The sequence below is a fragment of the Muntiacus reevesi genome, chromosome 3 (genome assembly GCF_963930625.1).
Source record: "Muntiacus reevesi chromosome 3, mMunRee1.1, whole genome shotgun sequence".
Lineage (NCBI taxonomy): Eukaryota > Metazoa > Chordata > Mammalia > Artiodactyla > Cervidae > Muntiacus > Muntiacus reevesi.
This window is the reverse complement of record NC_089251.1, coordinates 188,612,631-188,640,282: the sequence shown is the minus strand read 5'-3', so window position 1 is coordinate 188,640,282 and position 27,652 is coordinate 188,612,631. Positions and strand designations below refer to the sequence as shown.

The 27,652-nt window shown below is 39.3% G+C and overlaps 1 protein-coding gene across 1 annotated transcript in view; it reads left to right on the top strand.

Annotated features, from left to right (window-relative positions):
• Nucleotides 1-27,652, top strand: part of ENPP3 (ectonucleotide pyrophosphatase/phosphodiesterase 3) — an 81,854-nt gene that overhangs the window by 26,690 nt on the left and 27,512 nt on the right. The window contains exons 7-15 of the mRNA XM_065927792.1: nt 8,334-8,413; nt 10,185-10,304; nt 10,855-10,964; nt 12,396-12,461; nt 13,080-13,152; nt 20,917-21,025; nt 22,348-22,476; nt 22,854-22,885; nt 23,958-24,085. Coding sequence (XP_065783864.1) covers nt 8,334-8,413; nt 10,185-10,304; nt 10,855-10,964; nt 12,396-12,461; nt 13,080-13,152; nt 20,917-21,025; nt 22,348-22,476; nt 22,854-22,885; nt 23,958-24,085 — 847 coding nt within the window. The remainder of the gene's footprint in view (nt 1-8,333; nt 8,414-10,184; nt 10,305-10,854; nt 10,965-12,395; nt 12,462-13,079; nt 13,153-20,916; nt 21,026-22,347; nt 22,477-22,853; nt 22,886-23,957; nt 24,086-27,652) is intronic.

Here is a 27,652-nt window from a genome sequence, read left to right as displayed (position 1 = left end):
TGTCTCTTGTTTTGAGGTGGGTCTCTTGTAGACAGCATATATAGGGGTCTTGTTTTTGTATCCATTCAGCCAGTCTTTGTCTTTTGGTTGGGGCATTCAACCCATTTACATTTAAGGTAATTATTGATAGGTATGGTTCCGTTGCCATTTACTTTGTTGTTTTGGGTTCACATTTATACAACCCTTCTGTGTTTCCTATCTAGAGAAGATCCTCTAGCATTTGTTGAAGAGCTGGGTTGGTGGTGCTGAATTCTCTCAGCTTTTGCTTGTCTGTAAACCTTTTGAATTCTCCTTCATATCTGAATGAGATCCTTACTGGGTACAGTAATCTAGGTTGTAGGTTATTCTCTTTCATTACTTTACATATGTCCTGCCATTCCCTTCTGGCCTGGAGGGTTTCTATTGAAAGATCAGCTATTATCCTTGTGGGAATCTCTTTGTGTGTTATTTGTTGTTTCTCCCTTGCTGCTTTTAGTATTTGTTCTTTGTGTTTGATCTTTGTTAATTTGACTAACACATATCTTGGAGTGTTTCGCCTTGGGTTTATCCTGTTTGGGACTCTCTGGGTTTCTTGGACTTGGGTGGCTATTTCCTTCCCCATTTTAGGGAAGTTTTCAGCTATTATCTCCTCAAGTATTTTCTCATGGCCTTTCTTTTTGTCTTCTTCTTCTGGGATTCCTATGATTCAAATGTTGGGGCGTTTCACATTGTCCCAGGTCCCTGAGGTTGTCCTCATTTCCTTTGATTCTTTTTTCTTTTTTCCTCTCTGCTTTATTTATTTCCACCATTTTATCTTCCACCTCACTTATCCTATCTTCTGTCTCCGTTATTCTACTCTTGGTTCCCTCCAGAGTGTTTTTGATCTCATTCATTGCATTATTCATTTTTAATTGATTCTTTTTTATTTCTTCTAGGTCTTTATTAAACATTTCTTGCATCTTCTCAATATTTGTCTCCAGGCTATTTATCTGTAACTCCATTTTGTTTTCAAGATTTTGGATCATTTTTATTATCATTATTCTAAATTCTTTTTCAGGTAGATTCCCTATTTCCTCCTCTTTTGTTTGACTTGGTGGGCATTTTTCATGTTCCTTTACCTGTTGGGTATTTCTCTGCCTTTTCATCTTGTTTAGATTGCTGTGTCTGGAGTGGGCTTTCTGTATTCTGGAGGTCTGTGGTTCCTTTTTATTGTGGAGGTTTCACCCAGTGGGTGGGGTTGGACGATTGATTTGTCAAGGTTTCCTAGTTAGGGAAGCTTGTGTCGGTGTTCTGGTGCGTGGAACTAGATTTCTTCTCTCTGGAGTGCAATGGAGTGCCCAGTAATGAGTTTTGAGATGGGTCTGTGTGTTAGGTGTGACCTTGGGCAGCCTGTATGTTGACGTTCAGGGCTATGTTCCTGCGTTGCTGGAGAATTTGCATGGTATGTCTTGTTCTGAAACTTACTGGCTTTTAGGTGGTGGTTGGTTTCAGTGTAGGTATGGGGGCTTTTGGACGGTCAGGAGTTTTCTGGTGTTCTCAGGTTTGGGGCTTAAGTCTCCTGCCTCTGGATTTCAGTTTTATTCTTCCAGTAGTCTCAAGACTTCTCCAACTATATAGCACTGATAATAAAACTTCTAGGTTAATATGAAAAGATTCTCCACTGTGAGGGACACCCAGAGAGGTTCACAGAGTTACATGAAAAAGAGGAGAGGGAGGAGGGAGATAGAGATGGTCAGGAGGAGAAAAAGGGGGACTCAAGAGGAGAGAGACAGATCTATGCAGTTGTCTGTTCCCAGAGTGTTCTCTGTAGCCCAGACACCCACAAAGATTCACAGAATTGGATTGGGAAGAGAAGGGGAAAGGAGGAAATAGAGGTGATCTGAGGTAGAAAATGGAGAGTCAAAAGTGGGAGAGAGTAATCAACACACTCCTGAATAAAAATGGGAACTGAATATTGGATTCTTAAATGTCCAAAATTTATATCACATACTGAAAAACAAAGATTAAAAATCTAGAGTAGGGGTTAGACTCTTAAAAATACAATATTAAAAACAAAAACTAAAACACAGAAAATTTTAGAAATATATATGAATTTCGGTTTAAAAATAGGGCTTCTCTTTTTTTTTTGCAAGGTTATAGTGAAATGAAAATGAAAATTAAGGAGTAGTAGAGGAGTAATAGAGGACTTTAAAAGAAAATAAGAGAAAAAGAAAAAAAAAAAGAAAATGAAAAAAAACAAGAAAAAAATTTTTTTCCTAATTAAAAAAATCATAAAAATCTATGAAAATGAAAGTTAAGGAGTAATGGGGGAGTAACAGGGAATTTTAAAAGAAAATAAAAGAGAAAAAATAAAAAAGAAAAGAAATTAATTAATTAATTAATTTTTTTTTTAAGGTAAAAATATATCTAGGAATTTCTCTGGAGCTGTTGCAGTCATTGTGGGTTCAGTTCAGTTTCAGATAGCTCCTTGTTCCAGGTTACACTTCTCGATATCTATAGGCCCCTTCTGGTGTAGTCGGTTTTATCTACAGGGATTTTAATCTGTTGCACCGGTCCCTTCTGAAGCGCTTCCCTTTGTTTATTTGGCGTCTGTTTGCCGGTCTCTTCAGTGTCTAATTTCCGCCCTGACACAGGCGGGCGGAGGTGGTCTCTTGTTACGGTTGCTAGCTCCCTCGCGCTGCGGGGAGGGGCTGGCGCTGCTTTCCCGGTCTACGCTGCTCAGGCTCCCGGCTGCTCTATATGGAGCGGGCCGTGCGCTGAGCGCGGTTCCAGCCCTCGGGTGTTCCACAAAAGCGCGGGCTCGGCTGCGCCTGCGTTTTGTGCCTTCCCCGGCCCAAGAAGCTCAGGCAGCCAGGAGTTTGATCGGCGCAGTCTCCCCGCACTCTCCCCGAGTGTGTGCGCCTTCTCCCCTCCACAGCCCCAGCCCCAGTTCCCGCTTGCGCCCTGTGTCTCGCCGCAACCCTCCCGGCAGATGTCTACCATCCAGAATCTCAGGAAGTCTTTGGTTAGAAACTGGAGGCCTGTTTGCAGTGGGGCAGGGGATGCGGTCCCTGGGGCGGAGCCTGCCCCTTTCCCCTCCCCCCTGCCTCCTGCCTCCGTCGGGGCTGGACCGGTCAGCAGCCTGCGAGCTCTTCTCTGGACTTGCTCAGACCCTTTGTTCTGCGAAGGCCGGCAGCGTGTTCGGGCCGGTTAATTTTCTTTCTCTCTCTTGCTATCCCACAGTTTAAGTTGCTATCTCACGTTAGCTCCCTCCGATTGTCCTCAGGGCACTCAGGCCCGGTCCTTACCCTAAGCAATGCCGCCCGCTTCTCTCCGTTCCGCCCCCACTTGCTGGTGGCGGATGCTGGCGTCTGGGGTACTTTTCTGCTGGGAGTTGCTTTTAGGCACGTAATCTGTGGGTTTTATTTATTTTTCCTCCCAGTTAGGTTGCCCTCTGAGATTCAAAAACTTCCCCCAGACCCGCCAGTGCAAGGGTTTCCTGGTGTTTGGAAACTTCCTCTATTAAGACTCCCTTCCCGGGACGGGTCTCCGTCCCTAGCTCTTTTGTCTCTCTTTTTATCTTTTATATTTTGTCCTACCTCCTTTTGAAGATAATGGGCTGCTTTTCTGGGCGCCTGATGTCCTCAGCTAGTGATCAGAAGTTGTTTTGTGAAGTTTGCTCTGCGTTCAATTGTTCTTTTGATGAATTTGTAGGGGAGAAAGTGGTCTCCCAGTCCTATTCCTCCACCATCTTGGCTCCTCCCTAAATTATCTTTTAAAAAAGCTGTTTGACTCTAAGATGATTACCTTTTCTGGACCTTAGATTCATCATTTGTAAAATGAGAGGATTCAGTTCAGTTGCTCAGTCATGTCCGACTCTTTTTGCCAGACCTCCATGTCCATCGCCAACTCCCGGAGCAGTATGAAAATTTTACAGTATGAAAATGAGAAGATTAGACCTAATTATTTCTACTGCTAATTCCAGAACTAACATTCCTTGACTGTAGAAAGATAAATTACTTCCCCGTTCAACACAAAGGGCTTTGTCTATTCAACCTCCCCCTCACTCTTTGAGGCAGATCTTAAGCTAACAGATTAAGAGGTTGGGTCTCTGACAGAACTGGCTCCAAATTCAGGATTTGTCCCTTGCTGCTGAGTCACTGTGTCCTGGAAAGTAATAAACAACACTCAGTTTCTATTTCCTTTTCTGCATTTCCTCTAGTAGTCTAGATATCAAAACCTGGGTCCCAAAGGGAATTTATCTAACCAGGCTGAACTGAGCCCCTTTACAAGTGGAATTATTTGACTTGTTCATCCCACAGAAAGTTTGAAAGGACACTGGTGAAATATTGGGCCTTTGAGAGTCTTCCCTTTCGAAGATTTAAACTATTTTTTAATAGTTTGATCATCTCTTTAATGTGTGAAGACATCACCAAGGCAAAATGGGCTTTTCATTTCTAGGAGGCCCAATTATAAGTAGATGTGGTAAAAGAGCTAGGATTAGGACCTCCAGAGAATGGTAGGCTTGAGACGAGGTATGTGACAGAAGGCATCACTTTAAGGAAGTCTAGGATCTCATCTCCAGTGTCCCATCAAACTGCCTGGAGACTGAGCATGTTCTAATACCACAGTGCCCTGAGATATACCTGTGACTACCAAAGGGTCACGGACTCTAGTGAGAACATTTTCTTGTCTCATTGTGAATGAGAACAGACAAAAGAAGGTCCAGGATCAGCAAACTGTCAAGTGAGATAGAAGTAATTTGTCCTGAACTGGAAGTCAGATTTCTTGCAAAGTTAGATTTGAAACTGGGGTTATGAGAAGACTAGTAGTAACCATCCTTGTATCCCAGGGATAAATCTCACTTGACTTTGGTATATGATCCTTATAATGTGCTGTTGAATTTATCATACTAGTATTTTGTTGAATTTTTTTGGTCTAAATTCATGAAGGTATTGGCCTGTAATTTTCTTTTTCTTTAGTATCCTTATTTGGCTTTGGTATCAGGGTAATGTTAATCTCATAAAATGAATCTTGGCATATTCTCTCCTCTTCATTCATTTGTTTGTTTTTTGGCAAAGTTTGAGAACTGGCATTAATCTTTCTTTAAAGGGCTTCCCTGATAGCTCAACTGGTAAAGAATCTGCTTGTGATGCAGGAGACCCTGATTCGATTCCTGTGTCGGGAAGATCCCCTAAAGAAAGGATAGGCTACCCACTCTAGTATTGTTGGGCTTCTCTGGTGGCTTAATTGGTAAAGAATCCACCTGCAACGTGGGAGACCTGAGTTTGATCCCTGGGTTGGGAAGATCCCTTAGAAAGGCTACCTTCTCCAGTATTCTGGCCTGGAGAATTCCATGGATTGTATAGCCCACGGGGTGGCAAAGAGTCGGACACTGAGCAAATTTCACTTCCACTTTTCACTTTCCTTCTTTCAATGTTGGCATTAATCCATCTTTACAGGGCTTCCCTGATAGCTCAGTTGGTAAAGAATCTGCCTGAAATGCAGGAGGCCCCAGTTTGATTCCTGGGTCAGGAAGATCCTCTGGAGAAAGGATAGGCTTCTTTAAATATTAGGTAAAATTAACCTGTGAAGCCATCTTGAGCTTTTCTGTTAGGAAGTTTTCCATTACTTGTTATTGGTTGGTTCAGATTTTCTATTTCTTCATAATTCAGACTAGGGAAGCGTTAGAAGTGTTAGTCACTCTGTCACGTCCAACTCTGTGACCCGCCAACTGCGTAGCCCATCAGGCTTCTGTCAGAGAATTTTCCAGGCAAGCATACTGGGATGGGTTACCGTTTCCTTCTCCAGGGGATCTTCCTGACCCAGGGACGGAACCCAGGGCTCCCGCGTTGTGGGGAGACTCTTTACATTTGTTCATAGTAGTCTCTTGTAATCCTTTTATTCCTATGGTATTGGTTTCTGACTTTACTGATTTGAGTCTTCTCTCTGTTTTTTTTTTTTTTTTTTTTTTTTTAATGTAGCTAAAGTTTTGTCAATTTTATCTTTTCAAAAAACCTACTTTAATTTTGTTGATATTTAAAATTGTTTTTCTCTTCTGTTGCACTTATTTCCACTGTAATCTTTGTTGTTTTTTTTTTCTTTTTCACTGACTAGAGTTTGCATGTTCTTTTTCTAGCTCCTTAAAGTATCAAATTAGGTGGTTTGTTTGAAATTCCTCCTTTTTTTCATGTGGCTGTTTACTGCTATGAACTCCTTTCCTTGAAGTGCTTTTGCTACACGTACTTTCTTCAGCTATTTTATTTACTCATCCATTCAGCCTTCTATTTCTTCTTATAGTTTATAGTTACTATGGGTATATGTTTATTCCATATATATTTTCAATTTTTAGGTTGTACTTTCTTTTTAAAAAGATGTTTTTGTAAGGAACAAAATATGCAAATAATAAACTAAAAAATAATATTGAAAGTTACAACAGATTCTTTCCTGATCGTCCTAGTTTTTCTCTACGGAAGCAACTATTCTTATTAATTTATTGTGCATCCTTCCAAAACTATTCTATTCAGTCATAATTTAGATGATTAAGATCAGGAAGAAATGATGGTAGATCTTGCTTATGATGATCTATTCTCTAATAGCTCTTGTTCAAAGGCAGGTGATCAAAAATGGTAGCTTGAATCTGTAGCTAGTCCACAGATATGTCCTGTTTAAGACTAGGAAGGTGTCATGTTTTTACATCACTGGTAACTTAATAACTTACTTTGCTTTTTATTTTATGTTCTATGCCTTTAGACACATTTAAGAATTTGAACACATTATGCATGCCTCAGAGAAATAAAAACAGAAACCTTATATCTCTCTTTATTGTATGATAGTCTTCTCCACTTAAATTCTTCTAATTATGTCAGTAGATTAGATCTCATTTTATTTTTCTTATCATATGATTTCATAACAATATTAAATATATCTTTGTCTATTTGAAGACAAGGTTTATTTGTTGGTAGTATTGACTAAAAAAGAAAAAGGGTTATTTTAATTTTTGATTATATATTATGACCTAGAGCAAGCTTCAGGTTTAAGTACATCAGAACCACTTGGGGCACTTGCTAGAGATGTAGATTTTTTTTTTTTTGAGCTCCTTTCCGTCCACCTTTCAGCCCTCACCATCCCCACCAGAGTCCTATTTAGTAGACTTGATATTGGATCCAAGAAGATTCTGAAGGAGGAAATTCCTGGATCATACTGGAAATACTGGTTTCCTGGCTGGGAAGGAGACCAACTCCAAGCCTATTTAAGAAAAACTTCATTTACAGATGCAAAGTTTCTTGCTTTCTGGACAACAATCATTTGCATCTTTTGCTTTAACCTAAATAGAATCTCTAGTGGTGAAGTTCTCTTTTAGAATTAGAGGTGGTAGGGTTTTGGTACAGAAAATGTCTCACACTTCACTCTTGCAGAGCAAATAGCAATGTGCCTTAGTGGTTCTGACCTTCTTGAGCAGGGTTATTGCACAGATGAAAACAACAGAATGACTGAAAGCAAAATTAATGCCATGCTTTGTAGAAAACAGAACACAAGAAACTTCGCTGATCAAATGAAAACTGGACTGAAAATAATAAGGTGGAAAGTTAATTTTGTAAATATTACCACGTGGTATGAGCTTGGGCATTCACACAAGTCAAGTCCCTTTTCAGTTATCTAGGTAGTTGTGTTGGCTTTTGTTATATTGGGAGGCAAATATTATATAGAAAATTTTACTTTAATGAGCCAGGACAAGAGAGGAACAGCAAGAGCAAACACAGCTAGCGCTGTGTTAAAAGTTTAGGGTCTTTTAAGCTCAAGTGTCAGCAATCTGTACCTATTTCCATATGGTCTGCTAATGCTAAGGATTGTTTTCTTTTTTTTTTTTTTTCAGCTAGTGATGTGATTTTTTTTTTCTTTTTTTCTTTATTAGTTGGAGGCTAATTACTTCACAACATTTCAGTGGGTTTTGTCATACATTGACATGAATCAACCATGGCTAAGGATTGTTTTCATTCTTAAATGGTTGGGGGAAAAAAAGAATACCTTGTGCCCCGCAAAAGAAATTACATGAAATTTCTTTGTCTCAATGTCTACAAACAAAGTTTTGTTATAACAGAGCCATGCCATTTGCTCAAACCCTATTTATTTATTATCTGGCTCTTCACAGAAAAATTTTCCTGATCCTTGACTTAGCACACTCCTCTCCTGAAAACTGTCATTCCTTGAAGGAGGAATTTTAAGCATCAGAATTTTAACCTCTTTCTATTTGCAATTCACCCCCTAGTTAAGTTTCTATTTCTCTGGGACACTTTCATATTCATACTTTTTGTTATTCAAACAACTGCTGAAGAAGAAACAACGTCTTAATTTCTCACTATCCTTTGTTGCAGAAACATGTGGTGTTCATTCACAGTACCTGAGACCTGCCTATCCGACCAAAACCTTCCCAAATCATTACACCATTGTCACGGTGAGTGCCTGGTCCAATGGCAAGACTGACAGACCCTCGATGGGCAACTGACCACACCAGACATGCTGAGGCAGGAGCCGGCCAAGCCACAGATTCAGGATCATGTGTGGTAGCGATCACAGCTTGATGCAGGCTGGGAAGGGATGTCTGAGTATGAGGCCAGTCCAGGGCTATGAGATGTTATTTATGAACAAGTATCCCAGTGTTCAGCTCACTTATCTCTGTGACAGGCCAGGACAGCCTCTGGGACATGGGAAATACTCTCTACTCTGATCTTTTGATTAGACCGCATTTATCTGAAGGTCTGTGGGAACGGTAGGCTATGTATGAAAACAGCCGCTTTGATGTGGAGAATCTCTTATCTAGTTTTTTAAATTATATTTAACTTGGTGAAGTCTCCTGTTTCATAGTTGAATTCAAACTGGCTACATCTCTTTGAATAAAGCAAAGAAAGCAATGAGTTCTCCTCAGTGTAGGAGAAGATGTACGTGAAATGATAAAAATGAACACAAAGGAAGATTAAGTTTTTTAATATTTATAGATTCAGGGCACATCTTAAGGAGTCCTCTGCCTCAACCTTTATTGCCAAAGAATATTATATTTTTACTACTTTGCATTTAGTCTTTTATTACTATTGCTCAATCCTGTCCAACTCTTTGCAACCCCATGGACTGTAGACCCCCTGGCTCCTCTGCCCACGGGATTTCCCAGGCAGGAATACTGGAGTGGGTTGCCATTCCCTTCTCCAGGGGATCTTCTTGACCCATGGATTAAACCCGGGTCTCACGACTGAGCAACAGAGCGCACGCACCCGCGCGCACACACACATATATAGGTCTACATACATAGTACATAATACATATCTGTGTGTGTACTCATAATATATATGTATATTGTTGTTTAGTCGCTAAGTCATGTCCAACTCTGTTGCAAGCCCATGGACGGCAGCCTGCCAGGCTCCTCTGTCCATGGGATTTTCCAGGCAAGAATACTAGAGTGGGCTGCCATTCCCCCTCCAGGGGACCTTCCTCACTCAGGACTGAACCCACATCTCTTATATCTTTGCATCTGCAGGTGGATATTTTTTTTTTTACAACTAGCACCACCATATGTCTATATAAATAAGGGATTATGCATAAGTGCTATTAATCTTCAATATATGTGCATGTATCCATATTCATATAATAGTAATGTTCTGAAATAATGACCCTAAAAATCTATCTAAATGTAGTTATAACTGCCTATGCTATCATAGACATTCAGTGAGAATGTGTGGAATGATTGAATGAGTCTTTGTGACCGGACTGAACAAATGACTGGATTGATGGATGAGTGACAGGGAGAAGCACAGATACTTGGAAGGCTTCCTTCTAGAGTGCTGATAACACATTTTAACCCATTGGCCAACATCTGATACTTAATAGCTTCTATGTAACAAATATCTTGTTCTTATTGCCAATAAACCAGTGTCTAATCATTATTGTAATATAGAATCTATAATTAGTTATTAATAACATAAGAGTTACATTAAAACCGTAAACACAAATCATCTTCCTAGCATCACTCGTTTGCAGCTATGGACCATGGTGGAACTGGTATATATGTAACAATAATATATGTATTTGGGCTCAGATCTAGGGGTTTTATATTGAAAGGTATATGACTTCTTTTCAAATAAGAGTTATAGGTCTTACGCTATTTCAATTTAAATACATGTTTTGTTAATGTATTATTTTACCTTAAATCTTTTTTTCTGAAATTATCATTTTAGGGGTTATATCCAGAATCACATGGCATCATTGACAATAATATGTATGATATAAACCTCAACAAGAATTTTTCACTTTCTTCAAAGGAGAAAGATAATCCAGCTTGGTGGCAGGGGCAACCAGTATGTGTCATTCTCCATTTCTCCACATGACAATGGATCACTCTTCTCTCTCCACTCTGAGTTCTATGTTGTCTTTTTAATTTCTCAGGGCTAGGGGTGGGAAGCTAAAAATAGTTTCAGCACAATTTATGATTATGATTTGAATCTTTTCAATGTGTATAATTGTTCACCCAAGTTGCCTTGAGACTTGGATGTTGGTTTATAAATATATCAACCTGGAAGTTACTCAGAAAGATTATCTGTTAAGTTTTTTAACTCATTCTATTTTATAAATCTTTAAAAGGGAGAGAACAACTGTACAATTTTACCAATTTGAAAAATGATCTTTCTTATTGCCTTCCTATGCATTTTGATTTTTGAAGTGGATACCTAATTAGTAACTTTTTAAAACTGCTGCAAGTAGAAATTCAAAATAATTTCAACACCTTTTAAAAATTAAATACATTTTGCAATGGCTTAATATTGTTCAGTTTCTCATAAATAGCATCATTTCTAATCACACTGATTATTTTCTTGACCTCCACTTATTTGAAATTTTCTCTTCTTATAGATCTGGCTGACAGCAATGTATCAAGGTTTAAAAGCTGGTACTTACTTTTGGCCAGGATCAGATGTGGCTATAAATGGCACCTATCCTTCCATATATAGGGTTTACAACAGGTAGGAAAACACCTGCAAATGTAATCCCATCTAGGCAGGAATGATTTGAATTTTTTTTGTTTGTTTTTTTGGTCTTAATCATAATGATAATTTTATTTTTCCAGTTATTTGGGCCAAAAATCTTGGCCAATGTTGATTTCTCCCTCTTACATCCCTTATCCAATTTGTCAGTAAATGCTTGTGCCTCTAATTCAAGATATATACAGTCTGAGAATTTTTGATTACTTCCAGCACTAACAGTGGTTTGAGCTGTCATCCTCTTTTGCCTGTATTACCTCAGTTGCCTTTTGACACATCTCCCTCTTTATATGTTTGTTTCCTATAATCATCAATTCATCAGCCAGAATAATTATTTTAAAAAAGCAAGTCTGAATATGACACTGTTTTGCACCCCTCACTTTTAAGGCTCCCAGTTTTGTACAGAATAGAACCAACAAGCCCTGGTTAATATGAGGCCTGCTATCCTCCTCCTCTTAGACTCCTTTCCTACTATTTTCCTGGGTTCTGTCACTCTTCTCAAGCCATACTGACCTTTTTGGTGACCCCAGTACACCAGGACACCAAGCTTGGTTCCACTGCAGGGCCTCTGAGAAGGCTGTTCCTCTGCCCCATATAATCTGCCTCCATTTATCTGCATAGCCTGCCCCCTCACCTCCTTCTGGCTGTTGCTCAAAAATTACCTTCTCAATATTGTCTTAGCCTGATCACACTAAGATTTCAAATTCAAATCCTCCCACTTGAGTTTCTCCAGTGCCCCTTATTCTGGTTCTCATCTTTTTTTTTTCCCCCCATAGCATTTATCACCTTTTAATATACTATGTAATTTATTTTGGGGCATCACTGACTCAATGGACATGAGTTTGAGCAAACTTAGGGAGATAGTGAAGGACAGGGAAGCCTGGTTTGCTGCAGTTCAAGGGGTCACAAAGAGTCTGACACAACTTAGCAACTGAATGACAACAAAAGAACTATTTATCGTTTGTCTTCCTTGACCAGAATGTGACCTCTAGAAAGGAAGCCACCTTTGGTTTTCTCACCGATACATTCCATTTAAAAGGAACAAACTTATGGCTGACAATAGATAGTACACATAACTGCACAAATGAATGAACAAAAACAAGCAAATTGAATGGATGGATAGTGACTAATATAAAACAATTTTATTTTAATTGGAGTAACAGTGAAGGTGAGATGAATGAGAAGGAAAGAAAGCAATACACAATTTATATCAAGGCACAAGTATCTCTGTATAGGTGTTGAAAACAGGAATCTCTTCAAGTAATGTTGACTCCCTTTCAGTGTTCTTTTTAGTATATGAATGAACACAAAAGAAACATCTGAAAATATCAATCTGCCTTCTTGAGTAGGAATAGAATGAAGTTCTCCTTGATTTGATGGATTTTTTAAAGTTATGTTTACTTTTCATTTCAGAAGTGTCACATATGAAGAGAGGATCTTTACATTGTTAAAGTGGCTGGACCTACCCAAAGCTGAAAGGTAATACCTGGTGTCAGGGGAGTGTTGGCTCAGCAGGATATCTGTGGGAATAAAGTGAAAGTACTTCATTACGTTAAATGACTATTCTGAGGGGGGAGGGAAGCTTGGCATTTCCTTTTTATGGGCATTTTTAAAGAATTATTCCTAAAACTAGGCACTTAAAGAAAGAACTTGTGTGGCAGAACAAAGTGTCAGTAAAAGTCACAAACCAGGAGACAAGGGCTGAAGCACACCACAAGAGGCCTTAGCAGCAAGAACAAGACAGATTTTTCAGAACTGAGTCAGACCAGCACTTGCATCCTGGAAGGTCTTGTTTACTTCCTACTGGACCACCGTTCCTGCCAAGGCCAAGTGGAACCACTGGGCCTGGATGAAGAGAAGGAAGTGAAAGAGAAAGTCACTCAGTCATGTCCGACTCTTTGCAACCCCATGGACTAAACCGTCCATGGAATTCTCTAGGCCAGAATACCGGGGTGGGTAGCCTTTGCCTTCTCCAGGAAGAGAAGCAAAGGCCAGAGGAGGAGCTGTCACAAAGTTCCAGATCTACGAATCTCCCAGATCCAACCTGTACCTTTATTCCAAATGGATAACATCTCTCTGTTTCGATTTTACCCCTAGACCCAATTTTTTCACCATATACGTGGAGGAACCTGATTCTGCAGGACATAGTTATGGACCAGTCAGTGGCGGAGTAAGTTTTTCTTTTTTAAACAAAGGTAAAATCATCTGACCTTCACCTACAACATGAAATGCTATTCTTTAATTTCCACTGAATACAAGTGTATGTGATATATATATGAAGACATAAAAATAATACTAAAAGTATAAAAAATTATCTGCTTTATTAGCTACATAATAGTTGAAAGTCTGAAAAGAATATGTCTTGTTAACTGCATCTTGATTAATTTGATAACACTTATTGTATACTTAGATGCAGCTTGTTACTTCATGTAACAAGAACATCAAGGCTAGATCCTATGTGTCAAGATGTTGATGTACCCCATTTCAAGCCATGTCACCTGAAAGTCCACTGTGGACTATCCAGCTGTCCATCAAAGCAGAATTGTCCATCCAATAAGAATTCCTTATAGTTAGACAATATATTACTGATCAGGCAGAATTATTCCCTGTCTAGACCCCCATGATAATTGAAGTAGACTCTTCAATACTTGTCTCTTCATTATCTAAACCATTTTGTATTTATTACAGAAATACAGTTCTTAAGTATGATTTTTTTTTTAGAAAAGCTGATTCTCTTCTAAAGCCCACTCGAGCCTGCATTGTCTCAGACACAGTGTAAGGGAGCAATGTCCCATTAGTGTGGTGTCTCCTTACCCCATGGAGATCACATCATCGCTGTCCTCTGTTGGAATGCAAGGGTGTTTATTCTGCTAGTGTGACTTAGCTGCTGGTCAGAAATAACCTTCTTCTTCCTTCTCATTAAATCAAAATGATTTCTAATATAAGCTGTGCTCAAGTCTGACCTCTTTGAACCCACTGTTTTTTTTTCAGTCGCTCAGTTGTGTCTGACTCTTTTGCAACCCCATGGACTGTAGCTGGTCAGGCTCCTCTGTCCATGGGATTTCCCAGGCAAGAATATGGAGTGGGTTGCCATTTCCTACTCCTGGGGCTCTTCCTGACCCAGGGATTGAATCCATATTTCTTGTGTCTCCTACCTTGCCTGACAGACTCTACCACTGAGCCTCCAGGAAAGCTTCTTGAACCCATTAGTCTTTTTTTATATTCCTACACCACCCTTGACTCACATAATTCAAAACTTAATCAGGTTCTTCTAAGAGTGAATTCAGTTCAGTTCAGTTCATTCACTCAGTCGTGCCCGACTCATTATGACCCCATGGGCTGCAGCATGCCAGGCTTCCCTGTCCTTCACCAGGAATTTACTCAAGCTCATGTCCATTGAGTCAGTGATGCCATCCAACCACCTCATGCTCTGTCATCCCCTTCTCTTCCTGCCCTCAATCTTTCTCAGCATCAGACTCTTTTCAAATGAGTCAGTTCTCCGCATCAGGTGGCCAAACTATTGGAGTTTCAGCTTCAGCATCATCTTTCCAATGAATATTCAGGACTTATTTGCTTTAGGATGGACTGGTTGGATCTCCTTGCAGTCCAAGGGACTCTCAAGAGTTCTCTCCAACACCATAGCTCAAAAGCATCAATTCTTCAGCACTCAGCTTTCTTGATAGTCCAACTTTCACATCCATACATGACTACTAGAAAAACCATAGTCTTGACTAGATGGACCTTTGTTGACAAAGTAATGTCCCTGCTTTTTAATATGCTGTCTAGGTTGGTCATACCTTTTCTTCCAAGGAGAAAGTGTCTTTTAACTTCATGACTACAGTCACCATCTGAAGTGGTTTTGGAGCCCCCCCAAAATAAAGTCTGTCACTATTTCCACTGTTTCCCCATCGATTTGGCATGAAGTGATGGGACCAGATGTCATGATCTTAGTTTTCTGAAGTTGAGCTTTAAGCCAGCGTTTTCACTCTCTTCTTTCGCTTTCATCAAGAGGCTCTCTAGTTCTTTCTCGCTTTCTGCCATAAGGGTGGTGTCATCTGCATATCTGAGGTTATTGATTTTTCTCCTGAAATCTTGATTCCAACTTGTGCTTCCTTCAACCCAGCATTTCTTATGATGTACTCTGCACAGAAGTTAAATAAGCAGGGTGACATACTCCTTTCCCTATTTGGAACCAGTCTGTTGTTCCATGTCCAGTTCTAACTGTTGCTTCCTGACTTGCATACAGATTTCTCAAGAGGCAGGTCAGATGGTCTGGTATTCCCATCTCTTTAAGAATTTTCCACAGTTTGTTGTGATCCACACAGTCAAAGGTTTTGGCATAGTCAATAAAGCAGAAGTAGATGTTTTTCTAGAACTTTCTTGCTTTTTCGATGATCCAACGGATTTTGGCAATTCAAACACTGGTTCCTCTGCCTTTTCTAAATCCAGCTTGAACATTGGGATGTTCATGGTTCATGTACTGTTGAAGTCTGTCTTGGAGAATTTTGAGCATTACTTTTCTAGTGTGTGAGATGAGTGCAATTGTGTGCCAGTTTGATGATTCTTTGGTATTGCCTTTCTTTGGGATTGAAATGAAAAGTGACCTTTTCCAGTTCTGTGGCCACTGCTGAGTTTTCCAAATTTGCTGGCAAATTGAGTGCAGCACTTTCACAGCGTCATCTTTTAGGATGAAATAGCTCAGCTGGAATTCCATCACCTCCACTAGCTTTGTTCATAGTGATGCTTTCTAAGGCCCACTTGACTTCACATTCCAGGATGTCTGGCTCTAGTTGAGTGATCACACTATTGTGATTATCTCGGTTGTGAAGATCTTTTTTTGTACTGTTCTTCTGTGTATTCTTGCCACCTCTTCTTAATACCTTCTGCTTCTGTTAGGTCCATATCATTCTGTCCTTTATTGTGCCCATCTTTACAGGATATATTCCCTTGGTATCTCTAATTTTCTTGAAGAGATCTCTAGTCTTTCCCATTCTGTTGTTTTTCTCTATTTCTTTGCATTTATCACTGAGGAAGGCTTTCTTATCTCTCCTGGCTATTCTTTGGAACTCTGCATTCAAATGGGAATATCTTTCCTTTTCTCCTTTGCCTTTCACTTCTCTTCTTTTCACAGCTATTTGTAAGGCCTCCTCAGACAACCATTTTGACTTTTTGCATTTCTTTTTCTTGGGGATGATCTTGATCACTGCCTCCTGTACAATGTCAGAAACCTTTGTCCATAGTTCATCAGGCACTCTGTCTATCATATCTAATCCCTTGAATCTATTTCTCACGTCCACTGTATAATCATCAGGGATTTGATTTAGGTCATACCTGAATGGTCTAGTGGTCTACTTTCTTCAATTTGATTCTGATTTTGGTTATAAGGAGTTCATGATCTGAGCCACAGTCAGCTCCCTATCTTGTTTTCCTTGAGTATATAGAGCTGCTCCATCTTCGGCTGCAAAGAATATAATCAATCTGATTTCAATGTTGACCATCTGGTGATGTCCATGTGTAGAGTCTTCTCTTGTGTTGTTGGAAGAAGGTGTTTGCTATGACCAGTGGGTTCTCTTGGCAAAACTCTAATAGCCTTTGCCCTGCTTCATTTTGTACTCCAAGGCTAAATTTGCCTGTTACTCCAGGTATCTCTTGACTCCCTACCTTTGCATTCCAGTCACCTATTATGAAAACAATTTCTTTTTTGGGTGTTAGTTCTAGAAGGCCTTGTAGGTCTTCATAGAGCCATTCAACTTCAGCTTCTTCAGTATTACCGGTCGGCGCATAGGCTTGGATTACCGTGATACTGAATGGTTTGCCTTGGAAACTAACAGAGATCGTTCTGTCGTTTTTGAGATTGCATCCAAGTACTGCATTTTGGACTCTTTCGTTGACTATGATGGCTACTCCATTTCTTGTAAGGGATCCCTGCCCACAGTAGTAGATATAATGGTCATCTGAGTTAAATTCACCCATTCCAGTCCATTATAGTTCACTGATTCCTAAAATGCTGATGTTACTCTTGCCATCTCCTGTTTGACCACTTCCAATTTGACTTGATTCATAGACCTAACATTCCAGGGTCATATGCAATATTGCTCTTTACAGCATCAAACTTTACTTCCATCACCAGTCACATCCACAGCTGGGTGCTGTTTTTGCTTTGGCTCCATCTCTTCATTCTTTCTGGAGTTATTTGTCCAGTTATGGTCTCCAGTAGCATATTGGGCACCTACCAACCTGGGGAGTTCATCTTTCAGTGTCCTACATTTTTGCCTTTTCATACTGTTTATGGGGTTCAGAAGGCAAGAATACTGAAGTGGTTTGCCATTGCCTTCTCCAGTGGATCACATTTTGTCAGACCTCTCCACCGTGACCCATCCTTCTTGGGTGGCCCTACAAAGCATGGCTCATAGTTTCATTGAGTTAGACAAGGCTGTGGTCCATGTGATCAGATTGGTTAGTTTTCTGTGATTGTGGTTTTCAGTCTGTCTGCCCTCTGATGGAGAAGGAAAGAGGCTTATGGAAGCTTCCTGATGGTAGAGACTGATTGAAGGGGAAATTTGGTCTTGTTCTGATGGGCAGGGCCATGCTCAGTAAATCTTTAATCAAATTTTCTGTTGATGGGTAGGGCTGTGTTCCGTCCCTCTTATTTACCCGGTGCCAAACTATGGTGGAGGTAATGAAGATAATGGCTACCTCCTTCAAAAGATCCCATGCATGCACGGCTACACTCAGTGCCCCCAGCCCTGCAGCAGACCACCGCCGACCCACGCCCCCGCTGGAGACCCCCAGACACTTACGGGCAAGTCTAGGTCAGGCTCTTGTGGGGTCACCACTCCTCTCTCCTGAGTCCTGATGCACAAGGTTCTGTTTGTGCCTCCAACAGGTGGAGTAACTATCTAAGACATATTCACCATCTCTTCTTTTCCATTTTAATTGTTATGCATGTTTGATTTGATTTGAGAGGGGATACTCTAATCCCGAGGCTTCCAAGGCTCAGTGGTAAAAAACCCACCTGATGGTGCAGGAGACACGGGTTCTATCCCTGGGTCAGGAAGATCCCCTGGAGCAGGAAATGACAACCCACTCCAGTATTCTTGCCTGGAAAATTCCATGGAAGGAGGAGCCTGGTGGGCTACAGTCCATGATGGGGTCACAAAGAGTCAGACACGACTTAGCGACTAAACAACAACAGCTCTAGCTTGCCTTTATCTGATCCCTATGGCTGACATTAGGCACCTTATCTTTTTCTTCTATAGAGTGCTCTAGTTCAGTATCCAAATAAATTTTAAGTGTAATTTGGAAAAGTGCTTCAAAGGAACAGATCAGGATTTCCTGAGAGATCTTGAGGGGTTAGCGTAGTCTGGGTTAGGGCTGGTTAGAAATTTCTTTGAATAACAAAAAGAAAAAAAAAGTTTACAAATGGCCTGATTAAGGGAGGAGCTGAGCACGTTAGAAGAACACATAAAAGGAGCAATGGATGGACAGACAGATGGATAGGTGGCTAGACACGTAGACAATATGATGATGGTAAAAATAATAATAGCAGCTACCTCCTACCGTGTGCTGCTCTACGCCAGGTGCTGTGTGGATTGCCAAAGGAGAACCATGTCCCACTAATGTCTGGAGCACTGTGAACTAGAGGAGAGGGCTAAGGGAAAACCTATAAGAGGAGGCAGGCGCCAAATCTTTCAAGTTCTTCTAGGCCATAAAACATGCAATGGAAAGTATTCAGGCATTTTGATCAGGGAAGGACCTGATCAGATTTATGTGAACTGAAATACCACTTTTAGTGTGTAAGAAGAATGGGTTAGAGGAAGCAAGGGAAAGTAGGGAGAGATGAATTAGACTTTGCAACATTTCAGGAGAGAGATGGTAGTGACTTGGACTATGATAGTGACAGCATTGTGGATAGAAGATGTGTTTGAGATTAAGAGTTAGACTTGATATGACTTTGTGTGAGACAGGTCATGGGGTACGAGAGTTTCAGATTTCTAGCATAAGCAGGAGGGTTCATTTCAGTAAGGTCACTGAAGGGATCTTCTTAGAGGAGATTATTTTGTAATTGGGATGCCTGTGATGTCCAAATGGAGATGTCCAGAAGGCAACTGAACATGGATTTAGACCTCAAAGGAGATGAATCAGACTGCTTAGCAGCCTATAGACAGTCATGGAAGTAGAGATGTCCTAAGGAAAGAAAGAGGGAAGCTTGAAAACAGAAGGATTAAAACTAAGCCTCATGTAAAATTTAAGAGGCAAAATAGATGGGGAAATATTAACTTGTTCTAGATCTTTAAGTTGAACCTCGAGTTTCCTGGTCTCTATAACTGGAAATTCCAATAGCACCATCCATGAATATTTACTTGGAAGGAATGTTATGACCAACCTAGACGGCATATTAAAAAGCAGAGACATTAGTCTGCCAACAAAGGTCCATCTAGTCAAGGCTATGGTTTTTCCAGTGGTCATGCATGGATGTGATAGTTGGACTATAAAGAAAGCTGAGCACTGAAGAATTGATGCTTTTGAACTGTGGTGTTGGAGAAGACTCTTGAGAGTCCCTTGAACTGCAAGGAGATCCAACCAGTCCATCCTAAAGGAGATCAGTCCTGGGTGTTCATTGGAAGGACTGATGTTGAAGCTGAAACTCCAATACTTTGGCCATCTGATGCGAAGAGCTGACTCATTGGAAAAGACCCTGATGCTGGGAAAGATTGAGGGCAGGAGGAGAAGGGGATGCCAGAGGATGAGATGGTTGGATGGCATCACTAACTCAATGGACATGGGTTTGGGTGGACTCCGGGAGTTGGTGATGGACAGGAAGGCCTGGCATGCTGTAGTCCATGGGGTGGCAAAGAGTCGGACAGGACTGAGTGACTGAACTGATGTACTGATGAATATTTACTGAGAGAATTTCATGAGATAGTGCTCTAATGGTAATTGGCTTGTAAAATTCTTCCTTAAAAAAAGGCAATCAATTTCCCAATCCACTGCTATTATACATTCTATCTACTGAAAAAAATAAGGAAGTCATGTTAGTTAAAAATTTATTCACTTAAACCTTAAGTCAATTCAATGTACTATATTGATAAAGTGTAGAAAAATCTAAAAACATGAAAGAATATAAACAAAATACAAAATGAACTCCAATTCAGTATTCAGAGATAACCACTGTTAATAATACCTTGATATATTTTATCTTGGTTTTCTGTTCGTGGGCTTTTACTATGAAATGCTAAACAAGTTTTAAAACAAAATCGCATTATGCAATATGTATGAGTGTGTATACAGTTTGATTTTAGCATTTTCTGTGTAACATTGTATTGTGATTGTTTTCCTGTGGCATTTAAAAATATATATATATTTTTTAATGGCTATTGAGTATGCCCACTGAAGGATGTGGCATCATTTTTTTATTGCATTTAAATTGTAAATAAATAATGTGATGACTGTTGTTGCATGTAAATCTCCATTTGCACTCTGTTTACTTCAGATAAACACCCAGAAACAGTATTATTAGGTCACAACTTATGCCCCTTTCTGACTCTCTGGCTACACATTGTCACAGTCTTCTGGAACATGTGTAACCATTTAGGCTCCTGGGGAAGTGTCTATGGACTCTTCCCAGCATTGGACACTATCAGGAAATTATTTGCAGTTGAATAATGTTTGTTGATGTCGAACACTTTTTCTCAGATATTTATTGTCCAGTCTTCCATCTTATGGAAAATGCTTTTTTTTTTTTTTTTGTCTATAGGAATATAAGGAATTGGTCTTTTGTACATGTAGCATGGGTGCTGGGCTCTGATACCCTATTCAAAATTCCAACAATTTCAGAGAAGGAAATATATTTAATTTTTACTTGATTAGATAATTTAATTAATTAAGCCTTAACTCATGAAAGCAATCTTAACTCCAATTTTTTTGTCCTTAGGTAATTCAAGCCTTACAGTTGGTAGATAACACTTTTGGATTGTTAATGGAAGGCCTAAAGCAGAGAAACTTACTCAATTGTGTCAATATAATCCTTTTGGCTGACCACGGTATGCTTTTTTTAAATCATATTTTATCATTATTCTATCTTATCACTTCAGGGAGCACATAAATATAATAAAAATTTTTAGAGTCTGTATTTCTAGACCTAGAAGCTCTTGAATGTGCTATGAATGGTAGTCTGTGATGACTAGAGGACTAAAATTTGTACTTTAACTACTCTAATAGTCATTCTGAAAAATTTATCCATACATTCCATTTTCTGTAAAAATGGAGTTAGAGCTCTACAGGGATACAGTTGGGCTGTTATTCAATCACAAGAAGTGCCTTTTTTTTCCAGTAAATGATTCTTTCATATAGATTGGCTTCAATTGGCTGTGTTGGCTAGCTTTACGATGTTATGCATATTTTTTTTGAATCATGTGAATAGAGTTAAAATCCTAGCACTCCACATTTCTCTACTTGAGGTTAGCTCTCCATTTCAGTTAACTTGAATGTTTAAGGAAGTGAGATGTTGTCACGCCCTCAGCAACCTCATTTTTAAAGTACTCATTCATTCAACAAATATTCTTAAGGTGCTAACTCAGCGCCGAGTAGTTTCCTTGATACGGTGTGTGAGAAGTGCATAAAGCAGAGGTGGACGTTTTCTAGCTGGGGTGGCCGAGAGGGACAAGAAGATGAGAAGGAGCATGTCTGTAGAACTTCTGTTTATATCTTAGGACATCAAGATGATGTGAAACATAGTAATTAAAGAGTTTCTAATTGTTCTAAAGTTAAGGGAAATGTTTTAGTATATATCTTGTTTAAAGAAATTGTAAAACATAAAAATAACGAAGTAAATAAAAATAATACAAAGAAAAGTTTGGACTGGGTCTGAAAAATCTTCAAATAAAAAAAAGATTTAACTACCAAATCTTTTTAGGAGCATATGCTGCTCATATAAATTTAAATAAGACCCTTATGAAAAATAAATATTCTTTAAACTTTTTTCTCCTACTTATTTTATTGTTTTATAAAAATGCATGCTATCTTTTGGATTTGAAAGTATTTCATCTTGCCTTATATACAAATCAAATTTTATAAATTAGCTCTCAATAGAGAACTTTCTTTTTCAAAATTAACTGATCTACATTGAACAGATGATCTGTTTATAATTCCTATCCATTCTTTCTTATAAATCTGATTCTTCTCTTCTATTACCAAGACTTTCAAAGCCTGCCATTTAGAATGAAGCAATTGGGTAGACTGTAAAGCTTCTAAAAAACTTGGTTTGATATATGTAGCATAAAATATCTGCTGTGTGACCTGATCAGAGACAACCAATTGTTACCATCTTATACATTCAGTGGACATTTTTTTTTTTTTAATTCAGGAATGGATCAGACCGATTGTGACAAACTAGAATATATGACTGATTATTTTTCCAGTATAAACTTCTACATGTTTGAAGGACCTGCCCCCCGCATCAGGACTCGTAATATACCTTCTGATTTTTTTACCTGTGAGTATGAAGATGCCCAAATAGAAAAATAATGGTAAAATTAAAGCAAATCATATAGGCCCCTAATTCTGAGAACTCAGGTATTACCAGACCCCCTCTTCTGACTTCTTGGGAAGACTACACAGAAGTAAATAAGAAACTCCCATGTTTAAATACAGTCTGTTGATAAAGTCTATGGTAATATCTAATATTGTTGGTTAAAATATATTCCACTCCATTCTTAAATACTAAAATAATTCTTTGTTTAAGATACTTTTTATTTAATTGTACCAGATCATATTCATTAATAAACTATGTCAATTCAACTGAATTGTTTAAATTTTATAGTTGTCAAGTTTCAGTTTTGATATAACTTATTTGTTTTTCTTTTCAAACAGTTAATTCTGAAGAAATTGTTAGGAACCTCAGTGTAAGTATACTGACTGCTAATACATATATTTAGATTAATATAATGTCTTTAACCTGGGTTTCAAGAAAGTTGTATTCTACATTCTCTAGTTCAAACCATTTGTAATTTTTTATTAAACCTCAGTCAACCTTATTTTATAGTCTTGTCAGTTGCTTTTATTTTAGCTGTTTTTATTTTGAAATTGACACCACTGTAGGAAATTTGTTTTGGTACCAGTTTCACTGACTTCTAAATTAAGTGGACTGGTGTTTCATTCATCTAGGCTAGTGAGTTTTGGGCAACATCGTTCGTCACATTTTTTGTATGATTCAATATCAGGAAATAGCAAATCATGGATTATATAGATCTTTTTGTACAGTTAAGAGCAGCCATTTCTTTAATTGAAACTACTTTTAATTGGCTCTTGCATCTCAGGTTGTAAAAGCAGGGCAAATTCTAGATAGCTCAAAGCAATTGGCATCTTTCAAGGTGAAGTTCACCACTTCTGGAGAGTCTGTAGTGGTTTTAATAATTCTGTGTTTAAAGTATATTTGCAAACATATATCTATTTATATGGATTCATAAGTTTACCATTGCTTGGGGTGGGGCTAGATTTATTTACATATAGGTAATATGCAATTATAGTAAAAACAGAGTAAAATGTGAGAGATTGAAGATAAAGAAACACTAGGGAAAGAATAGTCACTATAACCTGGGACACACTGCAAATTTGAAGTAGGATTGACTGCTTAAGCAAAAATTCCTTCATGTTAATCACTCCTTTTTTCTCTTACACCTAATATCCTGATCTTGAGTCAGCATGAGGGGTCATCTTGCCCCCTGCAAGTGAGGGTTTACATGTAGTGTGCCCTTGCTGATAGAGGGGCGGTGTGGTGAATTTTTAATATACAGACTCTAAATCCACATTGTTTTCCCTTTAGAAGTCCTGTTGATGAGATGAGGAAGGGCAAATGCCTAATAATCCCAGAGGTGCAAAGGGATTTGATAACACAGGCTTTGGAAATCCATTACATTCATGCATAGTTTGCCCATTTTATAGGTGTCACGAAGAAATAATTTACCTCTTTTTCAGTGCCGAAAACCCGATCAGCATTTCACACCCTATTTGAGTCCTGATTTGCCAAAACGCCTACATTTTGCCAAACATGTCAGAATTGACAAAGTCAATCTTTTGTTGGATCAACAGTGGCTGGCTGTGAGGTTTGTGTGTCTAATTTTTCTCATAATACTTTTAACAACCATCTTTCGTAATAAATTTCCTTGACCTTGTGCTGTTATTATGATCACATGAATCTTCCTGAGCATGACAATTTCTTGATCTTTTATATGCTATCTAGCACTTGTTTATATGAAATGACTGTTACTAGGTTGCCAGCCTTTGCATCCTAATCTTCACAATGTAGATAAGAATGAAGAAGAAGGCTGTTTATCAATTGTTCCAGAGATTATCGGTACCAGCACATTCTCAATCTCCGCTCTGGTCTCCGCTAGGTGGCAGACAGGATATAAAAATGATATTAGTTGTCTCACAGGCTGGTAATGAGTAACTGATTAGATGGCTCTCTAAGATCTTTGTCATCTTTCTGGTTTCTCTGAAAGAGCATGCTTATGTCTGTAAGGCCAAGCTAACCAATTAGTTGCAACTTTTTTTTTCCTAGTTACAACTGTGATTCACATCGATCATTGAGCATCTGCAAAATAAGTCTGTTTTCAGAAAATATAAACCATAATTTCATCTCCAAATAACCAATTAATTAATTGATTCAGCAAAATTTTATTTGTGCCTTCTCTGTGTGTACCAAACCTTGTTCTAGGCTTTTGGGATACAGAAATAATTCCTGCCCTCCTCATCAAGTGGAGAAGTCTGATAATAAGCCAGTACACAAATAAATACACCCTATCTGGTAGTTTACATTCCCTTTTACATTCCCTATCTCACATTCCCTATTTTTTGTATTTTATTACAGTATTTTTTCATATATGTAAGTGAAATCAGGTTCTGGCCCATGTTTTCTGGTCTATCTTATTTGTATGTTACATAATACAGAGGGAAAAAAAGGCACAGTAGCTGAAAGATATGCTTAATAAAGGAAGAGGAGATGAAGGAAGAGAATTTGGGCTTTAATATAAATGTGTACAGAATGAGGAACTGAAGATGCACTAGAGTCTATCCTCCAAGGTTAATAGGAAAGGCAAGCAGAGCACCGCTCGGCCAGAGAGAGTGCAGTTTAACATAGGGCCACTAGATGGCACTAGCCTTTCTTCTTGCCGTTTGAGCCCCTTGGGCTCAGAGGGCTGTCCTGTGGCTTAGGACAGCATTCTCTGAAAAAAGAAATTAAATTACATGAACATGATTAAGCTTTATTTCTGTTAGATTATAAGTTTTTAGTAGTGTGAGTTTGTAATATATAAATGTGAGTTCTCCAAATATTAAGGATATGAGATCAAATGGTATAAGGCTATGAATTAGAAGACCAATGGTACAACACGAAAAAGTGCCCATGGGTTTGACAGCATGGACTGTGGGCTCTGGAAGGAGAGATATTACTCAGTCGCAAATTGTGAGCTTTGTATATTTGCTAGCAAGCAGTGAGATGTGAACAGAGCAGCAGCCCCAGAGCTCAAGTTGTGAGACCTTGGACATATTACTGTTTCAAGGCTTCATTTTCTCATCTGCAACACATCATGAACCTGATTTTACTGTTCTCTTGCTATGTGAACTCAAAGTAAACTAACTTACATCAGAGGAATTGTTGACCACAGCCCTAACCAGAGCAACAGGGAAGTCTCACCTGATTAGATCTTGGAGTTATGCTACCTCCAGCTCTTAACACGTGAAGCTCAGGCTGTTTTCTAAGTTAAAATATGTCATCTTTAATTATAATGTTCAATATTTGGTAAGTAGATTAGATTCCATTTTTGAAAATTACAGCAAATTTGCTTATTTAATGTAATCTATTTTCCTCCGTCTCCTCCTTATTTTGCCCTTTTAAAAAATGTGTTAGATTTTACTAATTTGGGGAAACCCAGTTATTTGAAACTAGCTGATGTAATGTTAAAAGTTCCCTTTTAGATAACATGAATAACAGCTTTTTATTTTATGAATGGAAACTGGCGAATCATCTGTAAGTCCAGATACCTTGCTCACAGTGGAGATAGACACAGTCCCCTCTAAGGATAGTCACCCAGGGAGGGAGGGTGGCAACAGTTATAATCAGGTATAGCAATTGTTGCAATGGGATCAACCACAAGGCACAAGGAAACAAAAAGAGTGATTTCCCACTGCGGGTGCAAATGCCAGAGAATGTCAGAGAACGCGTCCTGGAGGGCGTGACTTCTGCTCTGGGTTGTGATGCTCAGGATGGCTTAGGCTAAATGCTGTGACATAAGCAGGTCTGCTCATGCAGTTGTCAATCTGAGCATTGTACAGAGACACTCAGCCCAGAGTGAGAGAGGAAATCTAACCCTTGCTCAGCTCAACAAGGCTTGACAGGCTGTGTTTACAGGAGAAGGACCCCGTCTCCTTGCTGGAAGGCACTCGTCTGCTTGCCAAGCCTTGAGCACTAGCAGCTTGTGACTTCTCAGAGGTGCTTCTTTCTCTGATGGCTTTGCTCAGAGCAGGGGAGTACTTTCTTTTTTTAAGCCAGTAGGAGCTCTGGGGCAAAGGAAGGTACAGGTTTCCAGGCAGAAGGACCGACTCCATCAGCTGGAAGTAGATCCATATTGCTAGAGCATCTAGTGAGTGACGCTGACCTCTGCACAAAGGGCCTTATCTGTCAGGACTCAGGAATGTGACTTGTGAAGAAAGTAGGAGACCACTCGGAGATAGAAGGTGGCTGAAGGTGAAAAGACTGGTATTTGCATTTCAGAGAGCTCCCTCCAGCTGCCCTATGGAGGAGGATGCTCACGTGAGTAGCAGGGAGGCCAGTTAGAAAAGTGAAAGTGTCCGTAGCTCAGTCGTATCTGACTTTGCGACCTCATGGACGGTAGACCACAGGGCTCCTGGGTCCATGAATTCTCCAGGCAAGAGCACTGGAGTGGGGAGCCCTTCCCTTCTCCAGGGGATCTTCCCGACCCAGAGACCCCACCAAAGCCTCTGGCACTGCAGGCAGATGCTGAGCCGCCGCAGGTCATAACCCATTCTTTAGCATGATGACAGCCCCCAGGGAAGCTGTGTAAAACTGGTCAGTCAGCACACTATTGGGCAAGTATGTGTGGTGAAATTATGACTTAGATTTTCCAGGATGTTACTGGCTCATTGTATTCTGTCTCACATTTGTACTCATTAAAACATGTGTTTCCATTTCCAGCAGGGATATATAGCATTAAATACATTTGGGGGGTGTGTTTGTTTGTGTTATATGGAAGACTCTGAAGTTCAGAGTCAGGATCACCAGTTCAGGTCAGATCCATCATAGCACAGAACAGTGAGAGCAGAAAAGAAAAGTGAGAGAAAATTGACAGATGTGGCAGAGAAAGATAGGACTTGCTAACTAACTGGGTATCAGGAGAGGTCTTGCTCACCATCCATCTTTGTCATTATCCAGCTGTGGCAGAGAAATAAGGCCTTGATTTTGACTTTATTAATTAGACACAGAGAAGATAAAAGAGAGTTTGATCCAAGAGATTTTAGATAGTACTTGGAAGTTGAGCTAAATTTTGAAAGATAAAATCATCTCATCTTTTCCAAGTGCCAGCTTCCATTTTTCCATATGTAACTTCCAGAGTCAAATTAGTGTTTGGAACACTTGAACATGAGTAATTAGG